General features: G+C 34.8%; 1 protein-coding gene across 1 annotated transcript; it reads right to left on the reverse strand.

The window, feature by feature from the left end:
* Positions 1-734: 734 nt before the first annotated feature.
* On the reverse strand, positions 735-6,866 carry LOC132312459 (ribosome biogenesis protein NOP53-like). The gene is made up of 12 exons (XM_059810836.1): positions 6,577-6,866; positions 5,537-5,709; positions 5,398-5,446; positions 5,278-5,303; positions 4,940-5,020; positions 4,754-4,864; positions 4,516-4,607; positions 2,407-2,526; positions 2,204-2,326; positions 1,823-1,889; positions 1,618-1,697; positions 735-1,001 (listed from the first exon to the last, which is right to left on the reverse strand). Exons 1-12 carry the CDS (start codon positions 6,743-6,745, stop codon positions 995-997), a joined length of 1,098 nt encoding a protein of 365 aa, XP_059666819.1. The 5' UTR covers positions 6,746-6,866; the 3' UTR covers positions 735-994.
* Between the last annotated feature and the right edge of the window lie 13,133 nt (positions 6,867-19,999).

Below are 19,999 nucleotides of genomic sequence, written 5' to 3' on the forward strand. Positions count from 1 at the left end.
AATTTTCAAAATCTTGAGATACTTCTGCATGCATACATTGAAGAATTCTAGTACAATTTGGCATATTGTACATTTCTTTAGAAACAAACAGACTTCTCTGCTCTCCCTCTTTGCTTTCCTAGGAGGGTTTAATATTAAGAATCTTACGCATGTAATAAATAAAAATCTTCTTTTAAATATATACTACAACATTGGACTTCGCCAAAATCCATTTTTTGTTAAAATATTTTTTGGAATCAATATCGATTATCCTTTAACACAACTTTGATTGCACATTTAATTTCACTGGTAAGAACGTCAGAAGATATATCTTAATATTCCTTTGTTTGGCCGGGGAAAAAAAATGCATTTGCATTTTTACAATAAATTTCTTTTAGATTTGTTAGTTGGAGATTTAGAGAGTAGTTCATGTCTTTAAGATGTAACATAGTTTTTTTATTTTATTAAAAGATTAGAATTTCATCCATTACTTTTTATCTGATGTATTTTGTGATAACAATCAAATTTATAAAATTGAGTGTCATTTTATCTTCCAACAAAAATTTCTAAATATATGTCAATAAAGAGTGTCATGACGTAAATTTTTTTACAAACATCAATAATGCAACAGCTTCAACCATCCATTCACGACTGCTTAACTACAAAACTTCGAAGACATAACATACTATTTACTGAAACCTAATACTATATCCAAGAAGATATCAACCAAAACTGCTTCAGAAATCAGTAATACATGAGCTAAAGACATGTTACTGTTATATAAATAAAACTCATGGCAACAAAATTTATCCATTCGTCTCTCACTTACATCAGGCAAAATTGCATTCAAGAAAACGGAAATTATACATCAATTAATTATCACGAACAACCGGTAAATCCTTAGCACCGGCAGGAACTCTACATTCAACCTGTACCTAGTTCATTGCTGTCCTGTAAAAGCAACCCCAAACTCTCCCACTCACTGAAAACTAGGCATAACGGATGCAAGCATTCCCTATTTCCTGTATAATCCATAACCCATTAGAATTGGTAAATCCATGCAACACAAGATGCAGTTACAAACATGTAAATAAAGGAAAAGGCTTCTCTCTCTTTTTTTATGATTCCTACAAAATCTTCTATCACTCCATTGATTGACACATCCGATGTAGAAAATCGAAACAGATTAGTTACTATATGCCATATTCATTCATTGCATAAGCATGGTTCAATAAGCCAGTGGATAACAACCCACACCACACAACAATGTTTTGTCAGAAGTGAGATTGCCTTCACTGCTTCAAATACTATAGAGAGATAACAGCGCAGTTTCTTCTTAAATGGGTCTACTATGTGAGACATCATAAGAGACGAAGTGTACTTTGAAAATGGTATTTAATTATTTTTATTTTCTTTTTCTTTAAAAAAAAAAAAAAAAAGAAAGAAAACAAAAGAGATTGCAGATCTAGGACAGTATGCGGTCATTAACATTCCATGGAATGAAATCCTTTGAATCCATGGCATTTTTTAGACTATAGTGTTCTAAATTGCAACAACTCATAAAATAACATTTAACATTTTACAGTAGTATACAGGTGGGCAACAAAGAGACGAAGAGAAAAAAGTGTTTATACAGACCTGCCACTCTTAGCCGTTGGGACAATTAATCCTCTCTTCTCTAGGCTCTTGTATCGATCTCTTGCAAGAGTGCAACAACCCTTCATGCAATAAGATATATTAATTTAATAAAAAATATATATTCAAATTCTTCAGTTCAAAATATAAATTGTAAACCATACGTAATTGTTGATTCAAGAAAAAATGAGATGGCAAAAAGGCAAACCTTCAGCTTACGAAGGGAACCAGTAATCTCTTCAGATAATAGGACTTGACGAGGAGCAGGCTCGAATCTGAAATGATCATTACAAGTCATTTCTGTTGTGCTAAATGTTTTTAAACATAGTAGTTTTTTTATTTAAAAAAATTCATCGATTTTGGTCCAAATAATATGAGATCATCAAAAGTTCCAATGTAAAGTTTGGAACTGACATTTTAAATCTGAAAGTGGTTTTTCTTTTTCTTTCTTTTATAATGTCAATATGTAGAGTTCCATTCACTAATTAAATTCCACGATGAAGCTACCCATACCCAATCCACAATAAATTATAGAAAATGAATAAATAAGTTTAAAATATTGTATCTTTATCAAATAGAACCGCCATACTTGTGCTTCCCCAAGCGTGGTGGACGAGATTTTAATCCCTCTTGTTTAGCAACAATGCGACGGAGATGTTTTCTCTGCTTCTCCTCATCCTCTCTGGCAATTTCTTGGATTATATCTGGTAAGCTGCGGCAAAGGGATTAACATCAGCGATACAAATTATGTAACTACAAGGAACATTGATTGAAGCATTTACATCAGCTTACCAGTCAATTTCTTTTGAAAGTTCTTCCACTTGTTTTGCCTCTGCTTCTGTTCTGATCTGTTCCTTGCGTCTAGCCCTCTTGTTCTGCTTGACTCGTGTAACCCTTTTAGTTGTATAGGTCCTGCAAATTATCATTTAGTGTTGAAAATCATGAGAAAAGTGTTGAGCAAAATTGCATATCATCAATTGCATCAACAGACTAATGTATTACACATCATAGTAGCATTCATTAGATAGAGAACTGAAATGGGTTTATGAAGTCATTAAACCTCACAAATATTAAATTTTCGTAATACCAGGTTCCAAAAACTATTTATCGTAATTAATATTTAGGAGAAGATCTAGCGCAAATAATATTATTGATAATAACGACAATACCAGGTACTATATTTTACAATAATAACCACAGACTGGGACCAGTTCCACTTCTGGTAATGTTATTGGTAATAATAACAACTAAAATTTCATAGTTTCAGAAAATAACCAGACTGGAATGACACCTGAAATTAGAGACTACATTGAACTGAGATGGCCGACCCCAAGTCACACAATCCGCTCAAATTATTGGATGCTCCATCGCTCCACAGGCGGACCAAAGTCTTTGAGAGCAGAAGTGCCTTGATTCATGCGCTCACTCTTTTGAATTCATGAAATGATATTTTGTAATCTGCAATTAAATACTGGTACTTTACAAGCTTCCACGTGTATGTGTAACATGTAAACTGCAAGCTGCTACATGCTACTCTGCCCACATGTACGAGAATATTCACAGCTTTGCGAACTAACACCACCAGAACTCATGACCACTTTAAAGTACCAACAACACTCTGACCAGTGTGCCATTCACACCTTTGTAGATGATGCACTAAATTTTTTATTTAACAAACATTTGATTACATTTAAGCACAGTGTTTATTTGGGCATACATTACGTATATATGCTCTTCACTGATTGCAAATAAATTGATCATATACTTAATTGAATAACCGTGTGCACCCAGGGATAGTAGGATTTTTCGGTAATTTCAGTGGGGGAAATTCTAAAATTTTAGGAGCATATATTACTAAAAATGAAAAATCAATGGGATACAATAAGAAGAGGAAAAATTCAGTGGGGGCAATTGCCCCCACTTAGGTGTGAATAGATACGTCCCTGCGTGCACCTACAACATCACAACATCAGATGCTCCCGCCCTAAGAAAAAATCAGAACTTGATCCTATACTGCTCTCGCCCAGCTCTGTGTTGCTTAGGGCTGGGCTGAACCAGACCTCCAGCAAAATATAGCCCAAGCTCAGCACAAAGAAACAATTAAAACCTAGCCCAGCCTGGCCTAGCCATCTGCAAGCCATGTAAACTAAAGAATGCAACTAAATGACCACCAAAAAACCCATTTGCTGGGTGCTTCTTTTTGACTTCTTGTTTCAGGTGTTATATTTTAAAACCTCAGAACAAAAGGAGACAGCTTTTTTATTTTAGAACCTTTAACTTTTTCTTAACATTTCACCATCAGAAGTTCTTGTGCAACATAGTGCACTCAACCCTGGTACTCCTATAATTTTGATATATATATATCCATGTAGAAGGAATGAATAAGATGACATACAGCTTGAGCCCTTCTCCACCTCGAAAACCTACATGAAGAATAGAACCATAAGAGAATAGATGGCCTTACCTGCAGGCCAACACGACTATTCCCATGTTAGACATGCAGTAGATAAGAATAAATATCCAGCCAAAGATTTGGAACTCCCCTCAAATAGAACATTCTAAAAGTATCATTAGTAGCAACGTACTTGAACCCTCAAGTGTTAGTAAAATGGTAACATAACTGAATTTTTAATAAATTACAACTGGCATTAGTTTAAAATCAACATTTTGTAACTAAATTAATAAAAATAAACTGAGAAAAACAACACACACAACTGTCCCGTCATGATGCACACATTCCACACATCAAAACAGTACCCCAATCAAGAAAACTTCTCCAGTTAGCAAGAGAGATAATGCATGTTCAAAGCTTAGATCTTTAGGATCAAAAATCAAGTAGGAGAATAAGAAAAAGCAAAGTCATTCAATTGCAGTGCTAGTAGCCAATGAAATGAAGCAGACCTCTTCTCAGATTCAGTATCTCCATTCTCTTCCAGTTTTTCCACATGTGGATCATCATTATCACTCCCACCATCCGCTTCAAGGAAATACATCTGCAAAAAAATAGTTGCTTGTTATTGTAAAATTATTATTGATGTACTCCGTATATAATTTGGGCTGAAGAAAAGCATCAATACATATATATAGGGTGCATTTCCCAGAAAAATGATAGAAGAATGAAAAAAAAAAGGGTACTCACATCTTCTTCATCAATAACTTCTCCAGGGACAGTTAATGGAACTGGCTGAGGTCCCAATTCATTTCGATAGATTTTCTGCATTTCATCTGCAACAGCACATGCCAACGAATCCTGGATTGACAGAATAGATTAAATAGTGGATTTTACATATATAGGCAAAAATCGAAATATAAATATCAAGCTAACCTGATGACTCTCGAACGACGGATTGAATGAACATCCAGGAGGCTCAACTTCTACAGCAGGAATAATTGATGGCTTGAATTTCTATCAATATCATCAACAATAAATCACAGTTGGTAAAAAGATATCAGCATAATCTGTAAACTGCATCAAACAGATTGGTTCCATGTTCGCAAAAGAGAAAAATCAGGTCCAATATGCATCAAATTTTGAAAATTTTGATGTTCATGAATGGACTATAGCTGCATACTGTGGCATCATTCTTCAGCACTGTTGCAACAGAATACATGACATAGGATAGTCAAGAAGCAATAAGATTTGAACTTAAATAACGGCCATACCTTTTTTATTTTATCATTGTCTTCACCTGCAAGAATATAAAGGAATGCTTATGTAATGCGTGATAGATTACATAAAACTAAAAATATATATATCGTGAGTGTAATGAACATGGAAGAAACCTTTGTCATCCCATATGTCAGCCATGCCAGAATCCAAGACACCATCATCCTGAGGTATTCCAAAGGGGGAAACAAATCAGAACCACTACATTGGTGATTCAATATTTTAATTGCAAATTTTTAAAAGTACGTTACCAACCTCGGAACAATCTTGAACAGCATCTTTTGCTTTCTGAACTTCTTTACGTTTTTTATGGGATTTCCTCTGCGACGAAGATGGGACTGCTTCAACAAAGGAGTTCCTTTGCAGCACACTGTCACAACGTAGTATTTTTTCTCTGTGTTTTTCAATCTTTCGCTTCACCGAAAGATCTGAATAGGCAAAAATAAATAAGTTACAGTCAACTCACCAAGAGAGAAGTCTAGAAACACAACTGAGTTGAGAGATAGAGAAAAATAGTAACAATTAACTCTATAGCCACAACACAATTAGTCTATAAGAGGAACAGAAATTAGCACATGCTTGAAAGCAGAAGGAAGGTTGCTGACGTCCACAAAGCTTATTGAAACAGATTCTTCTAATTAAAACAGTGGCAGATCATCTCTTCCAAAAGGCTACAAAGTCCTCTCATCCTAAAGGAAGAGTACCACTAAAGCTCAATTTTCAGTTTGAAATCCATTTTGCCCCAAACAAATATCAAACTTGAAGTACTCAATGACAAAATTCAGTGTTTGTAACCACAGTCTGCCACCAATATGCAAAAAAGTGCAATTTTATCAGATACCTCTCATCAAGGTACTTCAAAGATATAAACTTGCAAACCCAAACCAGCTATATCACAATTCAAAACCTTAACAATCAGTTTAATAAACGAAAATAACTCAATAATTGTTATTTCTAATAAAAAATTAAAAAATAATAATAATCGAAAATTAGAGAGAAGGTTGTATGTCTTTATTCCTTTTTACTTGTTTTTCCAACATTTTCTAAGTAAACAAATGCAAGCATGTATTATTAAACTTGCTAACCCAAACCAGCTACATCACAATTCAAAACCTTATCAATCTGGTTCATAAGCGAAAAGAATAATTCTTATGTTTAACAAGAACTGATCGAAAATTAGAGAGAGGGTTGTTGTCTTTGTTCCTTTTTACATGTTTTTCCGACATTATTTCTGAGCAACCAAACGCGAGCATGTATAATTAAATAGTTGCAGAAAGTAAGAAAGAGGAAATTACCTCTGGATTTGTCGAGGTAGAAGAGGTCGTCACTGGGAAGGTGAGTGAGTGAACCGCCGGAGAGTGCGTCTTTGGTTGACTTCTCGAAGTAGTCATCAATGTCTTCTGTGCTTATATTCGCCCTCCAAGCCTTCTTTCCCTTCCTTGAGCTCTTCGCCTTTTTTCCCATGTCTCTCTAATCCCTCTCTCTCTCTCTATATGTATATATAGATATAGATATCTTTGCTTTGTTCAACGACACCACTGTCCTCTTCTTTCTGTTTCTGGGTCGACTGTTGCTAATCGGGAAAGAGCAGTGAACCCTAAATCGGCACGTGCGTACTTAATTCGTGACCGTGAGTCGGTGAATGGATCGAATCCTGATTCCCAAAGTCCGATAGTCCGGATCCGACCGTGATGAAATTATTCAGGGTGGTAAATCAAGTTTTTTTTTTTTTCTTTTAAAATAATAATAAAATTGTAATGAATATATGTATATGTGCATGTATATGTATATATATATATATATATATATATATATATATAGTAATATTATGAGACAACTGAAAATGCAAAGTTTTTAGAAAGAGAGAGAGAGAGATAGACGGAAAGTGAATGAGTATAACAGATAGAAAAAGAGACCTTTTTCTTTTTCACTATCTCATTTCACTATACATGAAGCCTATTTATAGGCATATACTGAGGCTTCTCACGTAAGCCAACAAAAACAATCTTACTCCGTATGCCAACAGGAAAGTCTGATGCCTTTAGGAATTCGTGGATCCCACTTATTGATATACATAACACTCCCCCTTGGGGTCCACAAAATTACACTAAGAATATGCCTCGTCAAAACCTTACTAAGGAAAACCCAGTGAAATAAAACCTTAGCGAAGGGAAAAGAGTACAGTATTATTGTGTATCTAAAAATAGTATTGCATAGATTAAAAAACTGCCTCATTAAAACCTTGCCAGGAAAACCCAGTGGGACAAAACCTGGACGAAGGAAAAAGAGTAGAGTATGCCAATACCTTCTCAATCAATTGCTTCCCCTTATTAGATCAACCCTGAAGATCCTTTAGTTGACGCATTCCAATGTTGTGCACCAGCTTCTGGAATGTTGTAGTTGGAAGCATTTTAGTGAATAGATCTGCTAGATTTTCACATGAACGAATCTTTTGAATATCAATATCACCCTTTTTTCTGGAACTCATGTGCATAAAAGAATTTTGGAGAGATGTGCTTGGTCCTGTCATTTTTAATATACCCTTCTTTCATCTGTGCAATGCATGCCGCATTATCTTCATATAATACTGTTAGGCTATCTTTTATTGATGAGAAAACACATGTTGTTCGAATATGTTAAATCATTGATCTCAACCAAATGCATTCCCTGTTTGCCTCATGAATTGCGAGTATCTTAGAATGATTTAAAGAAGTTGCAATCATTGTCTGCTTCATTGATCGCCATGATGTAGCAATGCCGCCACAGGTAAACACATATCCTGTTTGTGCATAAGCTTTATGTGGGTCAAAGAGATAGGCGGCATTTGCATATCCAATTAATGGAGAATTTAGTGCCTTCGAATAAAACAAGCCCATATCAGTTGTACCACGAAGATATCGCAATATGTGTTTGATTCCATTCCAATGTCTGCGAGTTAGTGCAGAACAGTATCGTGCTAATAAATTGACTTAAAAAATTATATCAGGTCTTGTGCAATTTGTAAGATACAAAAGAGCACCAATCGTACTAAAATAGGGCACTTCAGGATCAAGGAGTTCTTCATCATCCTCTCGAGGACGAAAAGGATCTTTCTTGATGTCAAGTGATCGGACAACCATTGGAGAGCTCAATGGATAGGCTTTATCCATATGAAAACGTTTCAGAATCTTTTCTGTATATGTTGATTGATGGATTAGAATACCGCTCGAAAAATATTCAACCTGCAGCCCAAGGCAGAATTTTGTATTTCCGAGATCCTTCATTTCGAATTCTTTCTTTAAATAAGTGGTCGTCTTTTCGATCTCGTCCAATGTTCCCACAAGATTCAGATCATCAACATATACTGCAACAATAACAAAACCAGATTCTGATTTGTTAATAAAAATACATGGACAAATATGACTGTTCACATACCCTTCTTTGAGCAAGTAATCGCTAAATCCATACAATCCAGATTGTTTCAATCCATACAAGGATCGTTGTAATTTTATCGAGTACATATTATATGGTTTTGTTTCAGGCATTTTAAATCCTCCTGGAATTTTCATATAAATATCACTATCTAGTGATCCATATAAATATGTTGTAACCACGTTCATTAGATGCATATGCAATCTTTCTGTGACTGCTAAATGTATTATGAATCTAAAAGTAGGTGCATCAATCACAGGAGAGTATATTTCCTCATAATCAATACCAGGTCTCTGTGAGAAACCTTGAGCTATTAGTCGAGCTTTGTATCTCACAATTTCATTTTTCTCATTACGTTTTCGCACAAACACCCATTTGTACCCAACATGATTAACACCCTCAGATGTCTGGACTACTGGTCCAAATATTTCACGTTTAGCTAACGAATTTAGCTCTGCTCGTATTGCTTCTTTCCATTTTGGCCAATCATTTCTTCGTCGATGTTCTTCAACGTTTTGAGGTTCTGGATCCTTATTATCAATATCAAGAGCAACAAGATATGAGAATATGTTGTCGACAACAATTTCATTTCCATTCCATGTCGTTTCATAATTTAGTGAAATCTCATCATTTTCAAGTACCTTTACCTTATCAAGGGCATGCGACTCATCAAGGGCCATATCATCATCTGTTGCCTTTGCTTCATCAATATTTATTATTTCATCATGTTTAGGTACCTGAGACTCATCAAGAGCCTCTGCCTTATCAAAGGTTATTGTTTCAGATTGATCAATAATATCTGTTGCTCCTTTTATGGCCTCTTCAGGAGTGCCCGCTTTTCTTTGTGATTTCTTCTTACGAGGAGTGATATCTTTTGCGTCAACTGGTCTGCCACGCTTCAGGCACGTTTTAGATGCATTTGCTGCATTACTGACAGAAGGTCCCTCAGGGACAGTAATTCGTGCTGGCACATTTGCAGCTGGTATATGTGATTTTATCAATTTCTTTGTATCAGTAAATGTATCAGGTAATTGATTTGCAACACTTTGCAAGTGAATGATCCTCCGAACTTCTCGTTCACATTGGTTTGTTCGAGGATTAAAATGAGACAATTCCAGGGCATTCCAAGTAAGATCACGTTGCTGCTGTGCCTTTTCTCCCCCTAATGGTGGAAAAACAGTCTCATCAAAATGACAGTCAGCAAATCGTGCTTTAAAGACATCACTTGTCAGAGGTTTAAGATATCTAATAATAGAAGGAAAATCAAAACCAACATAAATTCCAAGTTTACGTTGAGGACCCATTTTAGTGCGTTGGGGTGGTGCAATTGGAACATATACAGCACAACCTAAAACTCGTATGTGGGAGATATTTGGTTGTTGACCAAAAACAAGTTCCAATGATGAGTACTTATGATAAGCAGTTGGTCGTATACAAACTAATGATGCATGCAATATGGCATGACCCCAGGCAGAAACAGGTAATTTTGTTTGCATAAGCAAATGATGACCAATTAACTGAAGTCTTTTAATAAAAGACTCAGCCATACCATTTTAAGTATGAGTGTGTGCAACAGGGTGTTCAACATTAATTCCAACTGACATGCAATAATCATCAAAAGCTTGAAAAGAAAATTCAGCGGCATTATCAAGACGGATTGTCTTAATTGGGTAATCAGGAAAGTGTGCCCGTAATTTGATGATTTGAGTAAGGAGTCTAGCAAATGCAACATTACGAGTAGAAAGCAGACAAACATGTGACCATCTTGTTGAGACATCAATTAAGACTATAAAATAGCGAAATAGTCCACAGGGTGAATGAATTGGCCCACATATATCCTCGTGAATTCATTGTAAAAATGGGGGAGACTCAACAATGACTTTTGAAGGGGATGGTCTGATAATCAACTTACCTTGTGAGCAGGCGGTGTATAGATGATTATTTGGTAAGATGATTTTTTGATCTTTTAGTGGGTGTCTATGTGAATTTTCAATAATTCGACACATCATTGTACTCCCTAGGTGACCAAGTCGATCATGCCAAAGCATAAAAAGTTTTGGGTCACAAGAATTTTTATGGATCACAGCATTTAACTCAATTGTTCTAATGCTTGTATAGTATAACCCAAAAGAGAAAAAAGGGAGTTTTTAAAATATCAGCTTCTTGCCTAAGGTAATGGAAGTAATGTAGAGATATTCCACATTTCTTTCATTTGTGGTCTCAATATGATACCCATTACGATGCAAGTCTTTAAAACTCAACAGATTTATCCGAGATCTTGTAGAATATAAGGCATCATTGATTTGTAATCTTGTTCCAAGTGGTAAAATGATGTTGGCTCGTCTAGAGTCTTCAATCAAGTGGGTGGGACCTGATATGGTACTAACACTGGCGTCTGACAGAATTAAGTGGGAAAAATATTTTTGATCTCGAAGGATTGTATGTGTTGTTCCACTATCTGCAAGACATATGTCTTCTCCATTTATATTGGAACTAGTCAGATCCATTCCTATTCATGCAAATTTTTTTATCAGAAAAGAAACTTTTATAACAAAATAAACTTTAATACAAACTAGAGGATAAAAACTTTAATACAAGGAAAATAAAAACATAGTAGACAGAATATGAAAAGAAAATAAGATTAATTGGTGTAAACATTTCCATCACCAATCAGGAAGTTTATCCTTTCATCACGGTCCTCAAAAAAAAATCTGATACATCCAGATTTGTGATGTTAACTGGCTCATCATGATTAATGAAATTCATTTCCAGATTTGTGGTGTCAACTGACTCATCATAATCAAGGAAATTAATTTCCTTTTGTTTTCCCTTTTCTTTCATTGAGGCTTGGTAAAGTTCAGCCAGATGCTTAGGTGTACGACAAATACTTTGCCAATGCCCTATTATGCCACACCGATAACAAGTATTATCGTGTGCCTTGGAAGGTTGAGCCACATCCTTCCCTTTTTCCTGTTTCATTTCATGATGATTTCTCCTTTGAGGATATGGTGTGGATCTCTGATTGCGAAAATGTGAGGATTGATATCCTTCACGATAATAAGAATGATTTCTACCACGACCATATTCATTATTGTGGTAGTTATTTTTACCACGACCATATTCATTTCTACCACCACGACCACGTTCGCGTCCACGTCCACGACTACGGGATGAGGCAACATATGTTTCAGGGATCGGTGTCGATCCAGTTGGACGAGACTGGTGGTTTCTCAACAAAAGCTCATTATTTTGCTCTGCTACAAGCAAACATGATATCAGCTCTGAATATTTTTTAAATCTACGCTCGCGATATTGTTGTTGCCAGAGTACATTCGAGGCGTGAAATGTGGTGAATGTTTTTTCTAGCAAAAGTTTATCAGTAACAGTATCACCACATAATTTCAATATAGAGCTGATTTTGAATAGAGCAGAGTTATATTCAGCCACAGTTTTAAATTATTGCAACCTCAGTTGCAGCCAATCAGCCCTGGCCTTTGGGAGGTTGACTGTTTTTTGATGATCATATCTTTCTTTTAAATTATTCCACAAACAAAGTGGATCTCTTTCAATGAGGTATTCAGTTTTTAGTTCCTCACTAATATGGCGCCGGAGGAAAATCATGGACTTTGTTTTATCTTGCAATGATGCATCATTATTTTCTTTAATTGTGTCTCCAAGGCTTATGGCATCCAAATGGATCTGAGCATCCAGAATCCATAATAAATAAATTTTGCCAGAAATATCCAGAGCCACGAATTCCAGCTTTGTCAGATTTGACATTTTCAAAATAACTAGATGTGACAACAATATAAAAATATAATTTAGCATAATATATAAATAAAATGGCATTGAATGAAATAATAACATAATATAAATTATTTAAATAACAAAGATGGTAAATCCAGCCATAGTAAATAAATTATGAAACAATAAAGGCGGTAAAACCAGCCATAAAACATTAAATAATAAAGGTGGTAAGACCGACCATAATTAGTGGATCAGTAAATAATAAAGGTTGTAGAACTGACCATAGTGTAAGCACATATATTATTTAAGTGAACAAATTTATTTTATGAACAATAATCTATAATTACAATTTTCTTACCCTTTGGAATCAGAAATACTATTTTCTTTAATAAAGCAAACCAACCCAACAATCTATCAGAACTAATATCACAAAATAGATATATAGTTGGGATAAAAAGAGGGAGAGAAAGCTTTTTCTTCAAATCTGAGATGGATGGAGCTCGTGCTGATAACGTGTAATGAATATATGTGTATGTGTATGTATATATATATATATATAGTAATATTATGAGACAACTGAAAATGCAAAGTTTTCACAGAGAGAGAGAGAGACGGAAAGACAGAGAGAGAATGAGTATCACAGCTAGAGAGAGAGAGACCATTTTCTTTTTCACTATCTCATTTCACTATACATGAAGCCTATTTATAGGCATATACTGATGCTTCTCATGTAAGCCAATAAAAACAATCTTACTCCATACGCCAACAGGAAAGTCTGATGCCTTTAGGAATTCATGGACCCCACTTATTGATATACATAACAAAAATTGAGAAGTACTGAAGTTGAAACCAGTGTTAGTAATTCACTAATTTGAGAGTTGGAAGTCTTGAAGTGGTTTATTTAACCGTAAGGTCCAGGTCTATTTAACTGTAAGGTCCATAACATTTGTGTAGGTAATGTTAATTGTAACTTTGCGGCTGGACCAACTCGTTTACTCGGTGAATAACTCTAATGTTGAATTAAACACTAAGTGAGAGTCTAATTATAATACTAATTACAATACTAAGTATAATATGTGCTCAAAAACTTAGGTTATTGGATAATAATCATTGTATTACATACACATCCATATATACTCCATTCTTTTTATTGGGATTCGCTCTGAGATGAGCCCCTCTAATACTAAACAATTACATTTCTTGTTCAATTTTTATGATATGAACTCTATGACACTAAACCACTTCATTCCTTGTTTGCCTCTGTTTAAAATAAAATTTTATTTTTTATTGGGCCACGTGGCTATTTGCATTATATGTTAATATTCAATTGAATAATGCTACAACGGGAGCGTTTTCATAGCAGTACCTACGAGCTCTCCTCTTACAGTCATAGGATAAGGATTTTATTAAGATTCGCAAAATGCCAACAAACTTCGTTTACGCACAACTCTCTCTTATTCTGCGCTCACTATTCCTCTCTTCCTCTACTCACAATCCTTCCTTCTCCCACCTTCTTCGTCCTTTCAATTCTCATCTTGTCGAAACAGTTTCTTCCCGGCTTTGACCTCTCCAACTCCACGGGACCCTCTGCATTCTCTCCGACCAGAACTTCAATATCTCCTCCATCATCACCGTCCCTATTAAAGTCCTACGAGAGTATCAAATTTCACACTATGAACGCCGGCGAGAAGAACTTATCATCAGTGGAAAGAAATCCCAAATGCCTCTCCTCTCTCTTCCTCCGATGAGACCAACCCCAGCACTCAGTTAGCCTACCTTATTAGGGACTTGTGCAGGTGCCAAATTCGTACCAAATTAGTCTGAGAAGGAATAACTTTGGTGTTGAAGAACAATTAAGACAAGATAGAGTTAAGCAGCCTTGGTTTTTCCAATCTTTTCAGTCTGAACATGGCTTAAGAAAATCATTGGATTTGGTTTGTGTGGATTTTTCTTCTTCTTTGTTTGTGTGAGGATTGGTTTATTACTCTGGTTCTTAAAATCCATTACAATCTATTAAGGTGAATATTTCACTGAACTTCTGAGTCAATCATATCGGTATGGCAACATGCTTGTGGGTGATTTCCTTGTTGTCTTTGATAGGTTTTAGAGAGAGTTTAATGGATAGAGGGAGAAATAATGGTAGACGTTGGCTTTTGGATCTGGGTATGTGAGCAGAGGAAGAGGGATAGTGAGCGCAGAGGAAGATAGAGAGTTGTGCACAAACGGCGTTTGTTTGCCTTTTGCGAATCTCAATAAAAACCTTATCTTACGGCTGTAAGAGGAGAGCTCGTGGGTACTGCTCTGAGAGCGCAATTACTCTATTCAATTTATGACTATATGACCGAAGCTAAGAAGGCTCATAATGCAATAAGAATTGTAGCGATATTTTAATAAGTAATGATTGATCATGTAGATAATAATTTATTGGTTTATGCAACACTTATCTTTGGAACACATGGTAATGAAATAAGAATTATGGTGGTAGTTTAGTAAATAATGATTGATCATGTAGATAATAATTTACTGGTATATGCAAGACTTATCTTTGGAACACATGGTATAAGCTGATTGGAGAGATATAATATATTTATTATATATTCTTCAAAAGAGGAGTTGCAGTTGAGTTTTTCCTACGTAGAGACAAAACTTTGGATAAATTTCAGACAAGTTTGAATTCAAACAAAGAGTTTGAATTCAAAAGGGATGTAACTGTTTTCAACCGCTGATGGACTCTTCTATAAATAACGTTGGATGGCTCTGTGCAAAAGATCCCCGACCATAACAAGATTTCATTCTCTGCAATTTAGTTAGTCATTTCATACTTAGTCTTTCATTTACATTATACTTCCTTTCTTAGGAGTAGTTTTGTTATAATCCAATTCTTGTACTTGTATCACTTGTGTAAGAATTTCACTTATGAAATAAAATGGACGCTAGTACTAAAATGTTCCCTCCATTGTTATTTTATAAGTTTATTTGGTATTGATGAACACTTGTGCAGTTATTGTTGCTCCTTTCATCCAATTCCAACCCTTGTTTTATTTTATTTTGTCAAAAGTCCTCTTAATTGAGGCGTTGAATAACCTGAAGGAAGGGGTCATCCTTGCCTTCCAACAATCGCCTAATTTACTAAGAACCGATTTCATATTCGGTCAACACTAATGATAATTTGGCTATCCAACCCCTTGAGTCAAATGACTCTGGCACGCCCCTAAAAAAAACAGCTGAACAATTTGGCACGCTCGGTGAGACACCAGAAGTGTCTATATTCAACGTTTATCTATGGCATTTACTCGGTCTCAGTCGCATAATTTTCCTGAGAAACAACCCCAACAGTCTCAACATCAGGAACAAGAAGCTGAAATCAAAGTGAATCAACAGCCAAGTAATCAGGTGTTGGCTGAGAATGTTAGCAACTTAATGCAACGGATAAAAATTACTAGCAGTACCTTTCATGGAGCACTAAATTACATTGGCTAATTTGAATGAATCTTTGACCGTCCTATCAATAAAGTTTGATTAACATCTTATGGTACGGTCGAATACTATATATACTTTGTTGCATGCACAACAACAAGTTCCAGCACTTGTTGGGGTTCAACAGAATTACTACTTACAATAGCGGCAAAGGTTTCAATCCTCTCTGCAGCCGTTGCATGGACAGTATCAACCCCAGGCTCATCAACCGCAGGCTAATCAGCTTCAACATTAGATACCAGTGGAGTATCAACCAATCGGAGGGGCCAATCAGAATGTGAATTGGCGACCACTTAATTCGATTTATCAACACCAATCGTAGGTATGTCAGCCCAAGGGGCGAGATAATTTAAATGGTGGTTTTTATTTTCTAGCGCCTCAGCCTCAGGTGCCGAACATGCCCTAGCTTCAGGCACCTTATATGCATCAGCCTCAAGTACAACAGTCAAATCATCAACCCCTTAAAGTTGATAGAGATCAATTGGCTAATTTTATTTAAGAAACTTATAGACCAGCCCTAAGAAGAGTTGGTCGCCTTACATATAGGAAGCTATAAAGTTCTCGATTTCGTTACCTTTTCGGGAGAAGAACTCCACTTCGACCATAGAACATATTGGTCGGTTTATCATTCAATGTAGTGAGGCTGGAACAAATGAATTCTTAAAATTAAGGCTATTTACTAATTCCCTTATAGGGATCGCATTTTCTTAGTATATAAGTTTACCGGCAAATTTGGTATATACTTGGCAACAATTAGAAGAAATGTTTCATACCCAATTTTATAAGACCGAACCAGATGTGTCGATGGCTGACTTATCTAGGCTGTCCCAAATGCCTGGAGAGATGGCTGAAGCCTTTATTGGTAGGTTTAAAAGGGCGAGACATAAATGCCAAGTAGCCCTTCCAAAAACTGAATATGTGAGTCTAGCCTTGAATGGTTTAGACTTTGAATTACGAAAGAAATTTGAGGGAATGCAATTTTGAGGCTTATTTCAACTAGCCTTTAGTGCTGCAATATATGAAAAGGTCCTAAAAGAAGAACAAGATAGAAGGACTGCCTCTAGGGGTACCTATTATAGAGACCCAAACTATGAAATTCATATGACAGAGGCGTCGAATAATAATTATGTCAAAGATCCTACTTATGAGATTCATTTGATAAAGGTTGAAATTGGCACTGAAGTTGACACTGCAGAATTGATAAGTATCAAGCTTTACATATGTCAAGCGTTGAAAAAGCCTCTGGAAAGGGTTAATGGTCTTCAGGTGTCGAATTCAATAACCAAAAGAATACCAAAAGAGGCTGAAAAATAATATAATTTTGAACCAAGACTTACTTGGCCTTGGGGGGCAACTCGTTCAGCCTAAGAAGTCCCAAGAGGCTTAAAGAATTTTCGTTCGATCCTGGAGGACAAATTGGAATTTCCACCACTTGGGGTACCAAAGAATAATCGATTAGTTAGATCGATTAAAATTACGGGTTGTGGATTGATAGCCAAATGTGTAAGTTTTGGCTGAAATTGTCAATTATGTAGTGCTAGAATTGGATATTAACTAGACGCTGAAAACAATTAAGCTTACACAATTAAGTTTTGCATATAAACCACTTATTTGTTGCTTTGGTGGTGATGTGTTATCAGCCCCTTAATCGGTTAAGTGCTCAAAATGATCTTATGATGAATATGTCGTAGCCAGAAAGTGGATGGAAGAATGCCAACAAACAAAGTAGAGAAAAGCTGATGGCACCAAGGTGCTGATCGAAAAAAACGGTCGAAGGACTGTCAAAAGATAAGGGGTTGATTAGCATCGTGAAGAGCCGAATAAAGAGCAATTGATCACTATTTAAATTGTGATCCATCATATTAGCTCTTTAAAATTTTGGTCTACCCTCATTTCAAAGAACTGGGGGGGCATTGTTTGCACCCTAAAATAAAATTTTATTCTTTATTAGGCCACTATGTGACAGAAACTAAGAAGCCTCATAATGCAATAAAAATTATGGTGGTAATTTAGTAAATAATGATTGATCATGTGAACAATAATTTATTGGTATATGCAAGATTTATCTTTAGAACACATGGTATAAGCTAATTGGAGAGATATAATTTATTTATTATATATTCTTCAAAAGAGGAGTTGCAGTTGAGTTTTTCCACGTAGAGACAAAACTTTGGATAAGTTTTAGACAAGTTTGAATTCAAACAAAGAGTTTAAATTCAAAAGGGGTGCAACTGTTTTCAACCATTGATGGACTCTTCTATAATTAACGCTGGATGGCTCTGTGCAAAAGGTCCCCGACCACAACAAGATTTCATTCTTTGCAATTTAGTTAGTCATTTAATACTTAGTCTTTCATTTACATTGTACTTCTTTTTTTAGGAGTAGTTATGTTATAATCCAATTATTGTACTTGTATCACTTGTGTAAGAATTTCACTTATGAAATAAGATGGATGCTAGTACTTAAGTGTTCCATCCATTGTTATTTTATAAGTTTATTTGGGACTGATGACCACTTGTGTAGTTAGCGTTACTCCCTTCATCTAATTCCAACACATATTTTAATTTATTTTGTCAAAAGTCGTCTTAATTGAGGCGTTGAAGAACTTGAAGGAAGGAGTTATCATTGCCTTTCAACAATCGCCTGATTCACTAAGGGCTTACAAGAAGTCCTTATTTGCACAATTTTAAAACTATAAGGGTGGCTTGTGTTTTTAAAAAATATAGAAGAACCACTTTTGGCCACCAACATACAATTTGAGAAAGAAAAAAAAAAAAAAAAAAAAAAATTGCTTTTACATGCATTTAGGCACAAATTTGTTGTAGTTATACAAATACATATATATATCTATATATACACACACACACATGTACACTATTTAGGCATATACTTTTTAAATGAATTTATCAAAAAAGATACCTCTAAACATGTCCAGATCAATCTTATAACATGAATTCCTTTGTTTCTCTCTTTTTCTTAGTTTGCTGGCAGAATACACGCGTAAAACCCAATTATTATATCAAAATTCATTTTTTATATTAAAATCATATTCAATATATCCGCTACAAGGAGAGAGTATATTTTAATGAAAAAACTTACAGTCGGATCAATCTCATGAGTTCCTGATTTTATATTAATATTTACAACTTTTGAGATTGTTCAAAATTGGGTGATTAATAAGGAGATTGTTGAGAAAGGCACTTAGTAGCATTACCATTTTCTAATTTTATTTTAGTGCTATTTAAGTCTCTATTTTATTCTTATCTTATTTTTAATTTCAGTTTTATTAAATTAAGTTTAATATGAATTAAGAAAAAATAAATGCCAGTAAAAACAAAGTTTGAATATGTGTGATTTTTGAATTGATAACAAAAAAAATTCGTTGAAATACTTTTAAAAATAAAAAATTTATTATCAAAATTACAATCACCTAAATTAATCATAAATCAAAAATTTATTATCAAAATCACAATCACCTAAATTAATCATCCATTTATTGACGGAATTAACAAAGAAAGAGCTAAGCTCTTAACGGAATTAAGAGCAAAAGTAAAGAAAGAGATATATGTTCTGTTCTGCTCATTTTGAACTATAACTGTTTCAAATAGACGTCATATAATATCTAAGTGATGTAATTTTTCGTTATTAATAATATATGAACCGAAAAAGAAAAAAATGTAGAAAATATTCAAAAAGAAAAACATTATTTTGATGGGCTACTTTCGCAATACACTTCATAGACATTCGAGTTGATACCCTTGAATTGATTCCAAATGAAATCACCAATGGCTATTTATAGCAGTGGTTCATGCCAAATCTTGTCCCAGTATATTTTTTTACACAAATTCAAAATCTTTTAGATAATACTTCTTCTACATACATTGAAAAATTGTGGTACAATTTGGCATATTCTACAATTCTTTAAAAAAAGACTTTCAAAACAAAAAGTTAGGGGTGTAATATTAAGAATCTCATTGAATATACATGATTATATTATCAAATCCACTGTTTATTTGTTAGTGTATTTTCTTATTTGACCTCCAAATTATATTATTAATGTTTTCGTGAATAAAGGCAATTGTC

Source organism: Cornus florida, unplaced genomic scaffold (genome assembly GCF_030987335.1).
Source record: "Cornus florida cultivar Cherokee Brave unplaced genomic scaffold, ASM3098733v1 CherokeeBrave_3.0.0_Hap2_Chr06, whole genome shotgun sequence".
NCBI classification, from domain to species: Eukaryota; Viridiplantae; Streptophyta; class Magnoliopsida; order Cornales; family Cornaceae; genus Cornus; species Cornus florida.